This window comes from Vombatus ursinus, unplaced genomic scaffold (assembly GCF_900497805.2).
Source record: "Vombatus ursinus unplaced genomic scaffold, bare-nosed wombat genome assembly UNPS02014942.1, whole genome shotgun sequence".
NCBI classification, from domain to species: domain Eukaryota; kingdom Metazoa; phylum Chordata; class Mammalia; order Diprotodontia; family Vombatidae; genus Vombatus; species Vombatus ursinus.
The window spans coordinates 5,209,319-5,229,382 of NW_020954720.1; the positions used below are offsets into that span (position 1 = coordinate 5,209,319).

The 20,064-nt window shown below is 35.3% G+C and overlaps 1 protein-coding gene across 2 annotated transcripts in view; it reads left to right on the forward strand.

Moving 5' to 3' along the window:
• MYCBP2 (MYC binding protein 2, E3 ubiquitin protein ligase) overlaps positions 1 to 20,064 on the forward strand; it is a 269,948-nt gene that overhangs the window by 207,858 nt on the left and 42,026 nt on the right. For both annotated transcript variants that reach the window (XM_027844542.1, XM_027844541.1), the window contains 8 exons: positions 3,685 to 5,337; positions 6,231 to 6,400; positions 6,736 to 6,980; positions 8,747 to 8,914; positions 12,982 to 13,139; positions 13,799 to 13,998; positions 16,630 to 16,779; positions 18,271 to 18,431. In XM_027844542.1, coding sequence (XP_027700343.1) covers positions 3,685 to 5,337; positions 6,231 to 6,400; positions 6,736 to 6,980; positions 8,747 to 8,914; positions 12,982 to 13,139; positions 13,799 to 13,998; positions 16,630 to 16,779; positions 18,271 to 18,431 — 2,905 coding nt within the window. The remainder of the gene's footprint in view (positions 1 to 3,684; positions 5,338 to 6,230; positions 6,401 to 6,735; positions 6,981 to 8,746; positions 8,915 to 12,981; positions 13,140 to 13,798; positions 13,999 to 16,629; positions 16,780 to 18,270; positions 18,432 to 20,064) is intronic.

A 20,064-nucleotide genomic window follows, 5' to 3' on the forward strand; every position in this document is an offset into this window, starting at 1 on the left:
ACTATTTGGAAGTAGAATTGATACTAAATTCCAGATGTCCAGACTCCCAGAGCCCTTCCCACTATTATTTAGCTACCTATATTCTTCAAATTTGTACTTTTTTTAAGAATACTAAAAGGAAAAAAATGTGATCCAACCTTATAAAAAATTGTGACCCTCATTTAAAATGTTATGATCTTTTAAATGATTAGTAAACAAAATTGATCAATTTGTCCCTCTTGCTTCTAATTTTTGAGAGGAGTATAGATTTCTTTAGTGAAATGCAGCTTAGCAGTGAAATTTATTAGTAACAGCAAATAGATGCATACCCTTTAAAATTCTTTGTTTCTGCTTGTTTTCTCTGCTAAATTGTTTTCCATTGATCCTATGTTGCTTCTTTGCCACTGTTTTCTACTATAGAAACTCCATCTCGCAACCTTGCTTCTCGTGAGCGCATTTACAAAAATAATGCTGTAGCTGGGCCTGCTTCTGCTCTTTCATCTCTGTCTCACAAACTGAAGGGTGGGTATGCATGCATTCATGGATGGGGCATTCAAAATTTACAAAGGAAGTTTGAAAAAGGATAATAATTTCACCTCAATTCATTTTCATTCCATTCATTTGTTAAACGAGTATTTTAAAATTTAATCGTAAGGTTGAAATATTTAGAAGTAATTTACATGTAATTTTATGTATATCTTTTATCTATCTCCTTAGCATAAAAATCAGATTTTCCTTATTTGATATGAGTATCTTAAATAGAAAATATTTATATGAAAAAGTATTAATACTCTCTTTTAATATCTAACATAGGCAAAAATATACAATCCTGAGTTTTTTTCTTAAAATTCATCTTATGAAACAACCATTATTTATTTGATATATGAAAACTTTGTTATAAAATTACTATTACAAATTCAGTAAGTTTTTTCAAAGAAAAACGCTTTGAGTCTTCAGTTAACTATAGTTCTTAAATCTTATTTGATAAGATAATGTGCATGCATACCTTCTTGTCCAAGAAATTGTTGGTTGGTATAGCAAAGCAAGTTTTCTTGTAGCATTTATATAGTGGTCAAGAATGTTTTAACATCGTTATCAGGAGAATGCTTAAACTCAGGAAGAAAAAATGAAATTCTAAATTTAAAATATATGTGGATCATTGGTCTTAAATAGATTTTTTTATTCAAATGTTGCTTTTTTTCTCTAATAAATTAATCAATAAATTTATTCAGTCTAGTATTTTAAGAGGGAGATTCACAGGAACATAATTGTTAGGACTATACTAGAAAGATTAACCAAACTATTGTTGGGCTGGGGTTTTCTTTTCTCACAAATTCGTAAAATAGTTTTGTAGACATTCCTTCTGTATGCATACCTTCTCTTCCTTTTCTTATAAACTTAGAAATGCAGCTCATTGCCCTGAAAAGTTGATCCATACTTGAAGTAAATAATGTTTTTCTTTTTTATAGTATGCCTAATATATCAATTTCTAAAGCAGTTATGTCCCAATGTAATCATTTCATTGGCAAAAAAAAAAAGTAGATTAGTTATTTGAAATCAATGTAAAGATAACTGCTTTTTCTCAGTCCTGTGTATATTTCTTTAAACTTGTACTTTATACTTGTAAGAAAAATTCTAAATGGATTAGGAAGCCAATAGGTATAATAATTTATAAGAACATATTGTTTATACGAAAAATATGTGACAAGATGGAAGTGATTAATTAGCATAATAGGTAACATTTCTATAGCCCTTTACTATGTGCCAAGCACTGTGCTAAACATTTTACAGTTATTATCCCATTTGATCCTCACAACAACCCTGGTAGGTAGGTGCTATGTTATCCCCATTTTACGGATAGGGAAACAGAGGCAAATAGAGGCTAAGTGATTTGCCCAGAGTTACACAAGTCTTAAGTGTCTGAGGCCAAATTCAAACTTGGTCTTCTTGACTCCGGGTCTGGTGCTGTATCCCTTGTGCCACCTAACTGCTAACTTTAAAACCTCTGGCCCAAACAGCCAATATACAGAAACTGTCGTCACCCAGCAGTCACTGAAACAGAAGTGGGAACCACTCTGTGTGTGTGTGTGTGTGTGTGTGTGTGTGTGTGTGTGTGTGTGTGTGTGTGTGTGTGTGTGTGTGTGTGTGTGTGTGTGTTTTAATAGAGCTTTTAGGAAATGGTGGAGTTCAAAAGTAGAAAGTTGCAGCATGGATGGCCCCCTTCAGCCTGGGAGAGATGGCATAATTAAGCCATGGCTTTGAAACATCCTCTTTGAAAAAAAGTTAAATCCTTCCTCTAAGATAAAGGAATATCAGTCATTTAGACAGTGTAAATTTCTTGGCTACCGGTGCAGTCAAATTGCTTAAGCTCTTTGAAGGCAGGGACTTGAATTTTTTACTTTGTTCCTCTAGAGCCTTGAACTCAGAATGCTGGCCAAATATCTGACATGTGTTGGCTATGTGACCCCTGGAAAGTCACTTAGTTCTGGGCATCTCTTTAAGCCTCATAGTTGCAGAGAAGGTGCCCACCTTCATTGATAGAGTGGAGTTTGCTCACCCAACTGTCCCCTATACCAATAAATTCATAGCCTCTATGCCTGTTCTTTATCACTTTGCATAGTGCCTGGCACATAATAGGTACTTGTAGATTGATTAGTTACACTTTTATATAACTATCTGCAAACAACTAAACTAAGGGAATGGGAATTTGACTTGGGGAGTAGAGATAGGTAACTTTTCAGGGGAATTTAGAACTCCAGAGGAACATAGAAGGCCCAGGTTTAGGGCCACAAAAATAATGCAAATATATGTGGGAGCATGCCATGTACCATCTGTCTGGCTTTTCAAAATATTGATTAAGATTGGCTCTGCAAAAGGTTAGGAAACTTACCCTTTTTTTCCACTTGACTTCATGTTGTTTACATCTCTTAAAACCCAATGACTTTGTAGTTCAAGATACATTAGGAAGGAAATAAGCTTTTGTGAACTACTCTAGGAACCTTATTCCTCATTTAAAAAATGTATTTCAATTTCTAGACAACCAACTTTAAAGAAATTGCTGAAATTTTTTTTTAACACAACTTGTTGGTAACTTGGAGATGTCCTAAAATTGCATGGTAAGCAGGGTTCAAGCACTGGTGATTTATTAATTAAAAATTGTTCCAATGCATTTAAAGCAGGGCTGTGGTAACAATCAACCTAATTAATAGAATGAACGTATCTAAAGATAATAAAGTGAATAAGAAAACATGTTCAACTAACCTCCACTGAAAATTTGCTCAAGTACTTTCACAGGCTACATATTTCCCAGTTCTACATTCTAGAGTCAGTGACAGTTTGGTTTTCTCTTTGCTCATTAGTGTTTATTTAAAATCTTTTTTAATAGATGATTTGTTTTATATTTCAGTAATGGTAAACATGTAGTACATGTACAGTTTTGCACTTAGGAAAGTATTTTGGGTTATTGTGGTATTTGTTATAATTTAAAGATTTTTGTCAAACATATTTTTCTTCTTTGTTCTTGATTTTTATTTTCAATCTTAAATACTTTTTAACCATAAAATGCTATAGAAGAATTATTTTTCCAAACAAACTTCGACAGAAATATATCTTTATGTTCAGCCATTGTCTGTATCTTGTGTGCTAATAGGTTTTCAGTGAATTGTCATGGTAATGATACTTTTCACTCTGAAATGAATTATACAGGTGACCGAGGAAATTTCTCCATAACTTCTAGACCAGCCTCTCCAGCAGGAAAATCAGATCTGTCCTCCAAACACCGAATCGAAAGCCGGTCACCTAAACTTGATGGACGTGTGAGCAGGACTGCTACAGATCAAAAGAAACCAAGAGGCACAGAAGGCCTGTCTGCTAGTGAATCCCTAATGTTGAAATCTGATGCTGCAAAGCTGAGGTCAGATTCTCATAGTAGGTCCTTATCTCCCAATCATAATACCTTGCAAACACTAAAGTCTGATGGGAGAATCTCTTCTGGCCTAAGAGCCGAGTCTCCAGGGCCAGCATCTCGATCATCTTCTCCTAAGCCAAAGACTCTCCCATCAAACAGGTCCAGCCCACCAGGTGCTAGTCCTCCACGCTCCTCTTCTCCACATGAGAAGAGTCTACCTCAGAAAGGCCCTGCTCCTGCTAAAGCAAAGCTTGATCCTCCTCGGGAACGATCCAAATCAGATTCCTATACACTGGATCCAGACGCTCTCCGCAAGAAAAAGATGCCCCTCACAGAACCATTAAGAGGTCGATCCACATCACCTAAGCCAAAAATAATACCAAAAGATTCTAAAGTTTCTCCTGGAACTGAAAATAGAGCTCCTTCTCCACATGTAGTGCAAGAAAACCTTCACAGTGAGGTAGTTGAAGTCTGTACTTCTAGTACCTTAAAAACAAATAGTATAACAGACAGCACTTGCGATGAGAGTACTGAATTTAAGAGTGTGGATGAGAGCTCCAATAAAGTGCACTTCAGCATAGGAAAAGCACCCATGAAGGACGAGCAGGAAATAAGAGCTTCTCCAAAGGTAAGCCGAAAATGCGCGAATAGGCACACCAGGCCCAAAAAGGAAAAGTCAGGCTTCCTTTTCAAAGGAGATGGATCCAGACCTTTAGAGCCAGCTAAGCAAGCAATGTCCCCTTCTGTCGCTGAATGTGCCAGAGCTGTCTTTGCCTCTTTCCTTTGGCATGAAGGTATAGTCCATGATGCAATGGCTTGTTCTTCTTTTCTCAAATTTAATCCAGAACTGTCTAAAGAACATGCTCCAATAAGAAATAGTTTGAATAGTCAACAGCCTACAGAGGAAAAAGAAACAAAACTGAAAAATAGGCACTCATTGGAAATATCATCTGCTCTTAATATGTTTAATATTTCACCTCATGGACCAGATATATCTAAAATGGGCAGCATCAACAAAAATAAGGTCTTGTCAATGCTTAAGGAACCACCTCTCCATGAAAAATGTGAGGATGGAAAAACAGAAGCCACTTTTGAAATGTCCACACTCCACACAATGAAATCCAAATCTCCTCTTCCTTTAACCTTGCAACACTTGGTAGCCTTTTGGGAAGACATCTCTTTGGCCACCATCAAAGCTGCTTCCCAGAACATGATATTTCCAAGTCCTGGCTCTTGTGCAGTACTTAAAAAGAAAGAATGTGATAAAGATAATAAAAAGACTAAGAAGGAAAAAAAGAAAAAAGAAAAGGCTGAAGCCAGGCCAAGGGGTAATTTGTTCGGTGAGATGGCCCAGCTTGCTGTGGGGGGACCAGAGAAAGATACCATCTGTGAGCTGTGTGGAGAATCACATCCCTATCCAGTAACTTATCACATGAGGCAAGCTCATCCAGGTAAGATATTAACATTAAATATATTTTATCAAACATTATTGTCAGGACATATTACTTTTAGGCTAATTTGCCCAGCAAATTTTATTAAAAAGCTGAAAGACCTGGTTGCATTGAATTTACAGTGTCACTCATTTTATACATTTTACATGAATTTTTAATGTAGTTTTGATTAAAAAAGAGAAAAAGAAAAAAAATCACAGCACCAACTATCTCAATCAGGAATCTTAAATAATTTATATGTGACATATACAAATAATTCAGCATACAAATGTTAGTATATAAACTTTTTTTTTTTTAACCTTCATCAGTATTGGGCAATTTACAAGTCTTAGAGGGTTGCTGGGATATTGAGAGCTCAAGTGATTTACCTAGGGTCAGACAGGAAGTATAACATCACCCTAGGTCTTGCAGACTCCAAACTTAACTTGGTATCCACTACTGCCACGTTACCTCTCATATAGCAGGAATAGTCAACAATGAAGGCTGACTTATCTGATGTGAATTCTAATTTTGCCCTAGATAAAATAAATCCAAATACATTACATTGTTCTGCCTATTTTTTCTGACAAGTAATTCTTAAAATGTCAGCTCTCTTGTTTTGAATCAAAAAACATAGTACAACGCTTTGCACTTAGTTGTTGAAAAAAAAATTACTTAAAATATCCCAACTAAGATTTTCATAGAACCGATTAGCAATTTTTTTTAAAAAAAGTAATTGAATGCAAATATTTTGGTAAATATGAAAGTTATTTGAAAATTTCCAATTCTTAAAATATAAAATTCTTGGAGATTGTTTCTTTTAAATTTTATATTAATTTTCATATATAACTTATCTTTGAAGTAGATTCTAAAGACATATTTTTCTATATCTTAATTTTTGTTATTTTTCTAAGGTTGTGGCCGATATGCAGGTGGACAGGGTTATAATAGCATTGGACACTTTTGTGGAGGATGGGCTGGTAACTGTGGTGACGGTGGCATAGGAGGAAGCACTTGGTATCTGGTGTGTGATCGTTGCAGGGAAAAATACCTCCGTGAAAAGCAAGCAGCAGCAAAGGAGAAGGTACAGCTCCCTGTAAGAGTGTAATGATAAATGTGTATGTGTGTATATCTTAGTAATTTCTTTAAAGGTTTGCAAAATGACTTACTTATATTGTCTCATTTAATACAGACAACCATCATGTATGGTTGGTACTACTATTATCCTCACTTTACAGATGAGGAAACTGAGGCTGAGAGGACTTTCCCAGTGGTCCCACGATTAAATAAGTGTCTCCAACGTGGAATTTGATCCTAGGTCTTCCTAACTCCAGATCTAACACTCTATTCACTTTGCCATTTAACTGTCTCACTTTATAAGTAATTCAAGGTCACCAAGAAGTATTTTTCCTTTGCTAGGTAAAACAATCTAGAAGAAAAACAATGCAAGTTAAGACGCCTCGTGCCTTGCCCACCATGGAGGCCCACCAGGTGATTAAAGCAAATGCACTCTTCCTGTTGTCCTTGAGTAGTGCTGCAGAACCCAGTATTCTGTGCTACCACCCTACAAAACCATTCCAGTCTCAGCTTCCAAGTGTGAAAGAAGGCATCTCTGAGGACCTTCCCATCAAAATGCCTTGCCTCTACTTGCAGACATTAGCTAGGTAATGAAGGCTATTCTTTGACTCTATCAACAACTGCTATTGTGTAATTGAAATTTTACCAGGAGTTCCAGTATTCGTTATGTTTACCACAGAATATGAAGTACTATACAAACCAACACAAAACCAGTCTTAGAGGAGTTTATATTCTAAGGTGGCATGATCCATATATCCTGACATGCAACGTAATAAATAGCTGCTTAGTGAATTTTGGCTGAATGAATGTCAGGGCCCCAAATAAACAGTTATGAATTGTATTCATTTTTAGACCTAGAAAATGGGAATACTTAAATGGAACTATCTCTTGTGGACAAAAAAAAATGTTTTAGGATATAATTTATCTTGTAGTTATCCTTTTCCTTTCTTTCACTTAAATTATTCTTTAGTCTTTTATACTGATTCCTCAGTATAAAAGACTAAAGAATGGAAGAGTTAGAAATAGGCTGAGGAAAATAAAGAGTTTAAATTTTTACCTACAGCAGCCATGCTACTGAAAAAATTAGGAAAACCCATTCTTATAATTGGATTAAAATTTATTTTAAGTACTTACTAGGATGCAAAGACAAAAACAAAGTACAGTCTCTGCTTTGATCATTTACATTCTATATTTGTATGTAATGTTTTTCTGTTTACAGAGGATTAGAAATGTAGAGACAAATATATAGAGAACTGAGTCAAATTTATAAGAATACAACCCATTCCCTAGTTGATAAATGGTCAAAGGACACGAACAGGCGGTTTTCAGATGAAGAAATCAAAACTATAAATAGTCATATGAAGAAGTTCACTAAGTCACTTTTGATTAGAGAAATGCAAATTAAAACAACTCTGAGGTACCACCTCACACCTATCAGATTGGCTAATATGACAGAAAAGGAAAATTACAAATATTGGAGAGAATATGAGAAAATTGGGACACTAATGTATTGTTGGTGGAGTTGTAAACTGATCCAACCATTCTGTAGAGCAATTTGGAACTATGCCCACAGGGCAACCAAATTGTGCATACCCTTTATTCCAGCAACACCATTACTAATCCCAAAGAGATCATTAAAAAAGGGAAAAGACCTACATGTACAAAAATATTTTATAGCAGGTCTTTTGTGGTGGCAAAAAAAATTGAAAATTGAGAGGATGCCCATCAGTTAGGGAATGACTGAACAGGCTGTATGTGAATGTAATAGAATACTATTGTGCAATATGAAATGATAAGCAGGCGGATTTCAGAAAAACCTGGAAAGACTTGTATGAACTGATGCAAAGTGAAATGAACAGAACCAGGAAAACATTGTACATAGTTACAGCAACATTGTGTGATGATCAACTATGAATGATTTAGCTTTTCTCAGCAATACAATAATCTAAGGTAACCTGAAGGACTTATAATGGAAGATGCTATATCCATCACCAGAGAAAGAACTGATGGAGTCTGAATACAGATCAAAACATAGTATTTTCACTTTATTTTTTTGTGTGTGGTTTTTTTTTTTCTTTTGGTCTATTTCTTTCACAATTGTGACTAATAGGGAAATATATTTTACATGATTGCACATATATAACCTATATCAAAATTCTTACTGTTTTAGGAAGAGGGGAGAAAGGGAGGAAAATTTAGAACTCAAAATTTTGTAAAAACGAATGTTAAAAATTGTCTGCATATAATTGGAAAAAAAATACTATTAAAAATAAAAAACAAACAAAAATATTTAGAGAGATCTAGGTAATTGTCATAATATTTTCTTTAATTTATCATATGTAATACAATCCAGGCATCACCATGAAAACTTTGTAGGATACCAGGATGACAACCTCTTCCAAGATGAAATGAGGTATCTACGTTCAACATCTGTACCGGCACCATACATATCAGTAACTCCTGATGCAAGCCCTAATGTGTTTGAGGAGCCAGAGAGTAATATGAAATCCATGCCACCAAGGTATTTCAGTTCTGTTCTTCTCTTTGTTAAAATGCAAGCCCTGTGACATTATATTTTAGAATTTGGTGGGGAAATAGGCACTGAACTAGAAAGGAGGCTACAGAGATTGTCTTAGATTGCAGAGACTTTGGCCAAAGAGGAGCCATAGTCATTCCCTAATTGATAAGTGGTCAAAGAATATGAATAGGCAGTTTTCAGATGAAGAAATTAAAGCTGTCAGGGTAGCCAGGTGGCACAGTAAATAGAGCTCTGGCCTTGGAGTCAGAAGGACCTGAGTTCAAACCTGGCCTCAGACACTTGACACTTACTAACTGTGTGACCCTGGGCAAGTCACTTAACCCCAATTGCCTCACTAAAAAGCAAAAAATTTAAAAAGATTTTTTAAAAAGAAATTAAAGCTATCTATAGTCATATGAAAAGAATGCTCTAAATCACTATTGATTAGAGAAATGCAAATCAAAATAACTCTGAGTTACTACATCACACCTATCAGATTGACTAACATGTTACTACGTACAATGATAAATGCTGGAGAAGATGTGGAAAAATTGGAACACTAATGCATTGTTAGTGGAATTTGAACTGATCCAACCGTTCTGGAGAGCAATTTGGAACTATGCCCAAAGGGCTATAAAAATGTGCATATCCTTTGACCCAGCAATACCACTTCTTTGGCTGTATCCCAAAGAGATCATAAAAATGGGAAAAGGACCCACATACAAAAATATTTATAGCAGCTCTTTTTGTAGTGGCAAAGAATTGGAAATTGAGGCGATGCCCATCAGTTGGGGAATGGCTGAACAAGTTGTGGTATATGAATGTAATGGAATACTATTGTTTCATAAGAAATGATGAGCAGGCGGACTTCAGAAAAAACCTGGAAAGACTTAAATGAACTGATGCTGAGTGAAGTGAGCAGAACCAGGAGAACATTGTACATAGTAATAGCAACATTGTGCAATGACCAACTTTGATAGACTTATCTCTTCTTAGCAATTCTAGAATCTAAGACAACTCCAAAAGACTCATGATTGAAAATGCTGTCCACATCCAGAAAAAGAACTGTGGAGTTTGAATGCAGATTGGAGCATATTATTTGTTCTCTTTTTTTTTTTTTTGTTTCTTCTTTCTTGTGGTTTCTCCCATTGGTTCTAATTCTTCTTTACAACATGACTAATGTGAAAATAGCATTAACATTGATGTATATGTTGAGTTTATATAAGATTGCTCGCCGTCTTGGGGAGGCGTGGAGAGGGATGGGGAGACAATTTGGAACTCAGAATCTTATGGAAGTGAACGTTGAAAACTCCAAATAAATAAATAAATTTATTATAAAAAAGAGGAACCATAAAAATCATCAAAAATAATAAATTATCAAAGGCTTTTAATAATCAGTTGTTTCTATGAAAAATATTGAAAGAATATATAACATTACTCCTACTATCGGAGTGCAGGAAAGGAAAGTATCAGTGTGGACTGGATTATAGAATTTTAGAGATGTAAGAAACCATAGAAATTATGTAATTTAACTTCCTTAACCTTTACAGTTAGGAAAAGTCTTTTCTACACTGCGCTCTCATCCAAAGTAGGTTCTTCTTCCTCTCCTCTTTCTTCTAAGCCTTCTCTGAGTCTTGCTTCTGATTTTATCATTTCCTTGGAACTGCACCCTTCAGAGTTATTAATCCTCTCTTATAACTATCAAATCTAATGGTCTTCTCTCCAACCTTATTCTTGTCCTCTCTTTGGTATTTGATGCTCTTGATTATTTTCTCCTCTTTGATTTCTCCTTTCCGGGTTTTGCTGGCTCTGCTCTCTCTTGGTTCTCTTCATGTCTATCTGGCTGTTCTGATGTACTTCACAACTTGGTGCTGAGCCCTAGCGTCTTCACTTTTCTCTCTATACCATTTCATTTGATGATCTCACCAGCTCCCATAGGTTCAGGTATGTGTGTGGTTCTCAGATCTACATATCCAGCCCCGAGTTCCATTTCTACATCACCAACTGCCCATTAGATATTTGATATTGGAGGACCCATGGTTATCTCATAGTCAACATGAACAAAACAATATCTTCACACCCCCCCACCTCGACTTCTGCCTTATCCCCCCTAAACTTCCCTGCTGTTGCGGAGGCCAGTACTGTCATCCCAGTCACCCAGGTTCACAACTTCAGTGCCATCCTCAACTCATCATTCTCAGTCACCGCGTTTGTCCATTAGTTGCCAAATCTTATCCTTTTTCCCTCTATAACATCTCTTACCTCTGACTCATTCTCTTTATCATTCTTAATCACCAATCTAAATCAGGTCCTCATTACTTTGCCTGGACTCAGTTATTCTAACCTCAAGCCTCTTTGCACGCTAATCCATCCTCTGCAAGCAACCAGTGTTTTCCCTCAAGTGCAGACAGATCTGACTGTGTCACACCCCACCTCCCACTTCCATAGGCTCCCTATTACCTCTGAAATCAAATATAAAATCCTTTGTTTGGCATCTAATGCTCTTCTCAACCTGACTCCTTCCTAAAGCCCCGTTTTTCATACATTCTACCCTACTCCATGTACACTCTGTCCATAACAGCTTTCTCACTCTTCTTTGCACATGATGCTTCACCTCCCATTATTGTGTCTTTGTAGTGGCTGTTTTTCTTTCTTACCTCTGCCTCCAAGAATCCTGTCTTCCTACACCACTCTGTTCACGTTACACCTTCTACAGGAGGTTTTTCCTCCAGCTACTAGCACCTTCCCTTCTAAAATTACCTTCCATTGACTCTGTACAGATATTGTGTATACCTCCTAATATACATTTTGTCTCTTCATTTAGAGTGTGAGCTCCTTTAGGAAAAGTAGCATATTTGCTTTTCCTTTGTATTCCCAGAATTTAATACAGAGGCACATGGGACAAAACACATAATAAATGCTTGCTGATTGATTGGTTTATAGGCAAACCACAAATAAAAGGATTTTGTAAACATTTCCTTGTCTCTTAGACAAAGCAGTCAAGGCAAACTACATTATTATACTCCACATAATAATATGTACATAAATGACACTTTGAACAAGTATATAAGTATAGAATTTGGGTTTTTTTTGTACAAAAGGATAAGCATTTAGACAATAATGAGCCCAAAGAATAACATTTTTTTTTCAAATTAATTAGGCAAGATCAAATGAATAAGGAAGATATTAAAAATTGTTAGAATGGACTAGAAGGGGAGAAATTATCTTGGTAAATTGGAATAGGGAGCATCCCAGTTCCACAGTACTATTTGGAAGAGAATTTCAAGGTAAAAGGAAGAAGATAAAAGGAATATTGAACAAATGTGCCTTAGACTTTTCCTTCCCTTGTTTTGCTGTCTTTATACAGCATTTTAGTTGTGGGGATTCCATATATTCTAGCCTTGAAGAAAAAAAGTAGAAAAATTGTACGTTTACTGTAAATTGAATCAGAATCCACTAAATTTGTCTTGTCTAACACAAAATGCAAGAATAAAATAGGGCTAATGTTCAGTATCAGTCTTGTTATGACAAAAGAGTTCATGTCTCCTCATTGCTTACTACACAGATTTGTAATACACAGCAAAAACATTGTAAAATGCTATCCTAAAGTCAAAAGCTTAATGCTCAAGCAAGGACAGAAAAAAAAATACTTAAAAATTTTGTTTTCAGCTTTATTGGGCATTTGTGTGTATGTGGCCAGTTTCTTTCTATAATCAATTTTCTACTAATCCTTGAAATAAAAATTCCTTAATTTTCATGACCACATTTACACTGTGTTCTGAAAAAACATTGGCAAATTTTTGATGCTGTCTTTCTCCTTTCACAGAAAAAATAACGAACTTCTGTATTTGAATGTGTGAACAAATACAAGAAAAAAATTGAAGTTATAAAAAAAGGAGGGGTATATGGGGGAAGCGAAATATTGTTAGTTTTGTCAGGCTAAAAGAAGTAGTCATTTTTTCCCTATAGGGAATATTATTACATACCTGCCCACAATATTATAAAATAAATACACATTGGCTAAATTAATTGGTTTTTTTTGTTTGTTTATTTCCTTGCCTTGTCTACAGTTTAGAGACTAGTCCCATAACAGATACTGATTTGGCAAAACGAACTGTCTTCCAAAGATCATATTCAGTTGTTGCCTCAGAATATGACAAACAGCATTCCATTTTGCCTGCACGTGTTAAGGCCATTCCTAGAAGAAGAGTTAACAGTGGAGATACTGGTAAGGGCAAAGGTCAGAAGTACGAAATACATATTTCCCTGATCCATTATAAACAAAGGCTCTTGTGTCCAGTTATTAAAACTCCAAGAAGGTAATGCTTCCACGTCCCAGTTTTGATGATTTCTTCTATTTGGTGATTTTATTTTTGTTACTCTATTCAAGCTTCAATTTTGACCAGTAATAATTATTAATTAATAATAGCTCATGTGTATGTCATACTTTCTAGTTATTGATATTCTAATGTGAAAAATGCAAAATTACTGTTACATCTTAGCACACTATAGTTTATAATGAGGAGTAGATTCTTGTAGTATGTGCTAATGAGTTCTACTAACCAGAGCTTTTACTCATTGTGATCAAAGCATCAAAATTATTCCTCAATTAACTGAATTAAAGACATCTGCTTTGCCTCTAAATAATCAAGATAAAAAAAAGTTCTTAAGAAAGTTTTCCATATTGATCACTGCTATTCTTTACAAACCAAAGAATGAGTGGCTCTGAAATAAATTTTCTTATTTAACAATTAGCATCCCCATCAAATTTCTAATTCCTTAATGTTGTCATTTCTAGACTGTTGAATATTAATATTACAGATTATACCAGTGAAAAACAGCTATTCTGATGTTTCAAACTAATACTTTGCTTTTTTTTTTTAATAGAAGTTGGTTCCTCTCTCTTAAGACATCCTTCTCCTGAGCTTTCTCGACTAATTTCAGCCCATAGTTCTCTTTCCAAAGGAGAAAGAAATTTTCAGTGGCCAGTTTTAGCTTTTGTTATACAGCACCATGATCTGGAAGGTCTTGAAATAGCAATGAAACAGGCCTTACGGAAATCTGCTTGCCGAGTTTTTGCTATGGAGGTATGAGCATATTAGTGGAACTATTAGATCTCTGGGTATTTCAATTTAATGAAACTGCTTTTTTTAAAAAAAAAAATTAAATAGAAATTGTTATGCTTAAATGGGTTAGGAGGCATCCATGCAAAGGTAAACGGCAGCATAAAGTTACGAGAAGATAAAACAAATTCAATAAGTGTTTATTAAAGAATTGCTATATGTGAGGCATCGTAGGAGCTAAAAATAGATATAAAGGTAGGAATGACCTCAGCCCTGCTCAAGGAGCTTGCAACCTAATAGGGATAAAAGATAAGCACCCAATTAAGAATAATTTAGAATGTTAAGAGAAGTACAATGGAAGTCCAGGCAAAGGGCTGAGAACAAGAGATTGATGTCATCTGAGAGGGAAAGGATAGGGAAGCTTTCTGTAGCAAGTGATATCCAATTTGGGCTTCTATTATAAATATCTTTCATGAGGCAAAGGTACAGAATGGGTAGAGAATTGTTTAAGCATTAGGGGTTGGAAAAGAACCCATTGAAAATGGAGAGAGTGGTCCACTGTGGTGGGAACATAGAGAAAGTTAAGGGAGTAGTATGAGACAAGGCAGGAAAAGTAGGTTGGGGCCAAATGGTGAAGGGCCTTGAATGCTAGAAATGAGGTTTTATTCTTTGTATTGTAAGCAATAGGAAACCACTAAAGGTTTTGGCGAAGAGGTGAACATACTTATTTTGTACATTAGTTAGATTTCTTGGGAGCAGTGACGAGAATGGATCAGAGAGGGGATAGACTAGAAGCAGAAAGAACAGTGATCTTAATAGTCAAGGCACGATGAGATAAGGATCTGGATGAACAAAGGTGGATATAGCAGGAGTGGAGAGAAGTCAGATGTGAGATATTGAAAAGGTTGAGTTAGAAGGTTTTGGCAACCAATTGAATATATGGGATGAGAGAAAGGGAAGAAATAAAAATAATGCCAAGATTAAGTTCCCTTCTTTTAATGACCTTACAGAGTCTGGAATAACATAAAAATGAAGCCAGGTTTATCCACATAACTCATTAACTCTTCCACTTTTTCCCCTCCCTTCATAGCTTTTAGCTGCAGGGAACAGGCTTGCTCCTCATACATAATTAGTAAACTACATCCCACTCTTTTCCCATCTCTATGATCTTTTGATCATGGATTGAGACCTGGAAGGGACCCAAGAATCTATCCAATCCAGCCTCCTTTTTACACCTGAGGAAACTAAGGCCCAGAGAGGTTAAGTGACTTGTCCAAGGCCACACAGATGCTAAGGAAGTCATTTTTCACTGAGTAATGCTATTCTTTGTTATCCTCTCATCGAATTTAACTCTAGTATCAATCCAGATATCCTTTTTCAGTTGTTTATTGCAGCTTACATGACTTTACACATTCTCAGTCCAAACTTAAAATTGTGGGATGGAGGAAGTTTTCTGTTATCCTAGTATAATACCCCACTTTTCCTGCAGGTCATTGCCTCATTCCCTAGTTATCTTAAACTGTGTTCTGCTGATTCTGCATCATTTGAGTCTTTCCTAGTATCTCTCTCCATTATAATAAACTTATATTCTAGATTGAAAGGGAAAAGTGGTGTGGTGAGGAAATAGAGGCAATGAGTGTGCACTACTCTTTCTAAAAGTTTAGCAATGAAAGGGAAAGAGAGAGACACTTACTTTATAGGGAAGCAGCTTTAAATTTCATAAATTTAGAACTGGAAAGAACCTCAGTGTCATCCAGACCAACCAATCATTTTACAGATGAGAAAACTGAGGCTCAAAGAGGTTAAAGGGACCTACCCAAGAGAAGACAGGCAGCAGAAGTAGGATTTAAACCCAGGTCCTCTGACTCAAAATACATCTCACCTTCTAACACATCATGCTGTCTTCTGTATGTTGACTCAGTTTATCTGAGTCACTAACTTCAAATTTAAGCACACTGAAGTAATTTATTAATAGTTACTATATTAGCTTATTTCTAAAGACTCCTTAAGTCAACCTAGTATCATTTTGGTTAATGACAGTTCCAAGGGATCAGAAATGATGGTTCATGTTTTGATTCTCCTCCAATAATCTGCAATTAATTACTATTAATTACATTTCTAGTTATCTACCTAAAACTATCTAAATTGTCAGGTGTTTTAAGATCAATATGCTTATCGCTTTGTGTCTCGTGTCATTTGTTTTCTAAATAGCTTATCAATGCTGGTGCTAGGAAATTCTTAAAAAAAAATAAACAGTAAAAGAATTTAATTTGTTCATCTTTTGACAGTCATTTCTTATGATAATGCCAAATACTAATTGATTAAAGCTATATTCATGACTTAGTGTTTGGGATAATTATCCAAAGAAGGAAAACATAAAATAATGTGACAAAGTATTTTATTATTTTAGCAGGACAGTATAATTTCTCTCAATTTTATAAAGAAGTTTGAGAGTGAAATTAAGACTATTTAAAGCAAAGTATGCTTCTAAAAAAGATTTGATCAAAATTCCTTATCTTTCCCCAAGCTATTTACTAAGTATATGAATCACATTGCCTATGCTTAAGAAAAGATTTGTGTTTCTTTTTCATGTGTACTCTGTTTGTTACTGTTTCTTTAAAAAAAAAATGTACCTCTACAACTTCAATTATTTAGGCTTTCAACTGGCTTTTGTGTAATGTCATCCAAACAACTTCTCTCCATGATATTCTCTGGCATTTTGTGGCTTCACTGACCCCAGCTCCAGTGGAACCAGAGGAAGAAGATGATGAAGAAAATAAAACAAACAAGGAAAATGCAGAACAAGTATGTGTGAAATTTTTTAAGTACCTATATTTCGCTAGGACAGAAAAAAATTATTAGTTAATGCAATGATTAAATTGAATCTTTCATTCTCATAGCTAAATGGCAATAAATATATATTCCATGCATTGTACAGAGGTTTTGCTGCTGATTCCTCACTTGCAACGAATTAATTCCTAGAAAAGATATAATAAAAATTAAATCTGATTTTATCATAAAGACAATATTCTAACAGTTAATGTTTCTGGAAAAGAGCGTGGTAACCAACTTCTTGTAGGAATGATTACAAATATCATATACAATCAACCAAGTTACATATTCTGTATGCTATGCCAAATGAAATTTTCTAATGGGTGTGTAATTCAAACCAAACAACACAGATTACCAGTCACATAAAATTATGCCTAATATGTTGCAATATCTTTTGTACTATGGAATGCTTGTGTCTTAATTCCAAACTTACTTTTACTGCAACAAATCAAGTGGTGAAGGAACACTTTCACCAGGGTCATGGAATTCAGAAGTTTTTCTGTAAGTTGATATTTAACAGATTCTGCAAAGTCATTGATGGGAGACTTAGGGCTTTTTTGTTATTCTTTGAGACAGTGAGAGCTATCTATTTTTCTAGCTTCCTTTTCTCATTTTAAATTTCCATAAAGCAAGGGTAGACAAAAGGTGTTGATATTTAAAACTAATACCTTGAACTTCAGTCTCATCAGTGCTACAACTTCACTATGTAATTCATTTCACTTTTTTAAAAATTGTATTGAGTGCCTAACAGGGCATTGTATTACCTGCAGATACATAGTTTAAAAGCGATAGAAACAAGAGGATCCGCTTGAGGGTACCCTGCTTGAAGTACATTAGAATTGGAGGGTGAACTAGCAACGAAAATGCCCAGAGAAGCCCCAAGAGGAGAGTGAGGATTCAGGAGAAGGCAGGACTGGGCAACAGAAAGTTGGGCCTGGGGAGAAGAAGGCATGAGCTACAATGGAGATATGGTACTACAGTAGATATCTAGATAGGTCGGTAGATAAATAACTATAGTAGCTTTCTCTTATTTCTTTTTCATCTTCCCATTTTATAGCAGTAAAAATTTCTAGAAAACTTCAAAAGGACTGTATAATTACTTCAAGAATAGAGGGGTATAGCTATACATATACAAGTTTTGTTTATATAATATAGATGATATAACAAACACATGCATTTACCAAATTGACAAAATTGAAATTGTAGGAGAAATTATATATGTTCAGATCTAGAAAGATATTTAGAAATTGTATATTTATTTAGGTCTTGGTTTCTCATAAATATCATTACTGTTTTTCCCTCCTAAGATAAAAAACTTAGGTATTTTCTTTACATTAATTAAATGCAGATTTTTTAAAATGCATTTCTTTTTGCAGTGTATAGATTATAGATTATTTTTCTTTTTAAAGTTTCTTATGCCAAAAACATTAATTTATAACTGTTTGATTTTAATGTCTGTCTCAGGAGAAAGATACAAGAGTGTGTGAACATCCACTTTCAGACATAGTGATTGCAGGAGAAGCTGCTCATCCTTTGCCACACACGTTTCACCGCTTGCTTCAGACAATCTCAGACCTTATGATGTCTCTCCCCAGTGGCAGTTCATTGCAGCAAATGGCACTCAGGTATTCTGACATCTAACTTTGCTGCTACTTTGAAGAAAAGATTTTTGAAGATTTTTAAAGTCTTAAAATGCTTGTAAAGTTTCTGAAAAATTTGTGTGATCCTGGTAGTCCCTGACATGCCTTTGAAGGACTGCCCTAGCCATTGGCCGCAGTAACTTCCTTTCTCTACCTACTGCTCCCCCAGCCCTCATGGGTTGGTTTTGTCTTATACTTCATGGCAGCAGGGGAGAGGAGAAAGAGCTCTAGCACCTGGAGAGCTGAGTTCAGTTCCTGCCTCTAATGCTTACTGACTATGTGACCTTTGGCAAGTCATTTAACCTTAGTTTCTTCATCTGTAAAATGAAGGGGTTGCACTAGATTGCTACTGTGGTCCCTTACAGTACTAGATGTATCATCTTTTGATCCCCTCCTTAACCTAGAATCCCTACCTCAACTTGCCTGTTGAAATATCCAAAATAGCCTTCTTTCTGAAAAGAGAACAGACACTGAGTCTAGGTTTTTCCATGACATTTAAAAGACTCTTCAGTTTTCTTTGTACCACCCTCTCCTCTCCCAACTCTCCCATCATTACCTCTGGGACCTTTGTCTTTCCCTACAGGGTCTAAGTAAATAAAGAGAATGTGAAGGAAGAGCAACCCTATGATTAAGAGTTGTAATGGAATTGGGCAGGTCCCTAAGAAAGGAGAAGACATAGCTATATAGTGAGGAACTAAAAAAGGTGGGGCATAGCTCCATTTCATCAAATCAATACCAGGTCCAACTTTTCTGAGATTTCTTAAAACTTTGTAAAATGTTCCTTCCCTATGTTTACCATCTATCTGTTTTCTTATTGCTAGCAGTTAAAAAAAAAAAACCCTCTTAGAAAACCTCAAATTTTAGCCAGAACTGTAGTAGTGGAGGGCACAGAGACCTGAAAGACAAGCCGCATGTGTTGGCAGTAAAATCTGAGGGGCTAGAAAATAGAGAGTGACAGGAAGTAGCATGGACCGAGTAATGTCCAAGCACTCATAGAGATTTTCACTGATGGGAATTTTCTACTCACATTCTCATTCTACTTCTGCCTAATTTTACAAGAGGTATGACAGTGGCTTGGAGCAAGGGGCATCCTCACTTTCATTGCCAGAACTGCAGTGAAATAGGTATTCTTTTCCTGGCATCTTAAATTCAAATGAAATACATATTCATTTTAAAGCATTATTTTTGTTTGAGGTTAGATTCTATATTATGTTATGGGTTAAATAGACTTTTATGGGAAAATCCAAGAACCAAGTGACTATATAAAATTATTTTTATAGAAAAGTACATTCTAAATGACCAACTGCTAACCTTAAAAACAAAAATTTACAACACTTTTTTTTCTTAATTTGGGTGCTGCTTTCATTTTAGATGTTGTTTTAAAATTATAATCCTGCTTATTATCAGACCAGTATTAGTAACTGGAATATTACAAACCTATAAATGTAAGCCCTTGGTGAATTTACAGAAGAGTGGGATCATTTGGCTTTCATCATTTTTAAATAGTCCAGTGATAAGAGTAGCAAAAGGAATATTGTAACTTCAATTCAAACACAAATATTTATTGAGTCCTGCAAGTGACTGTGTATACTAGGCTTTATAGATAGAAAGACAAAAC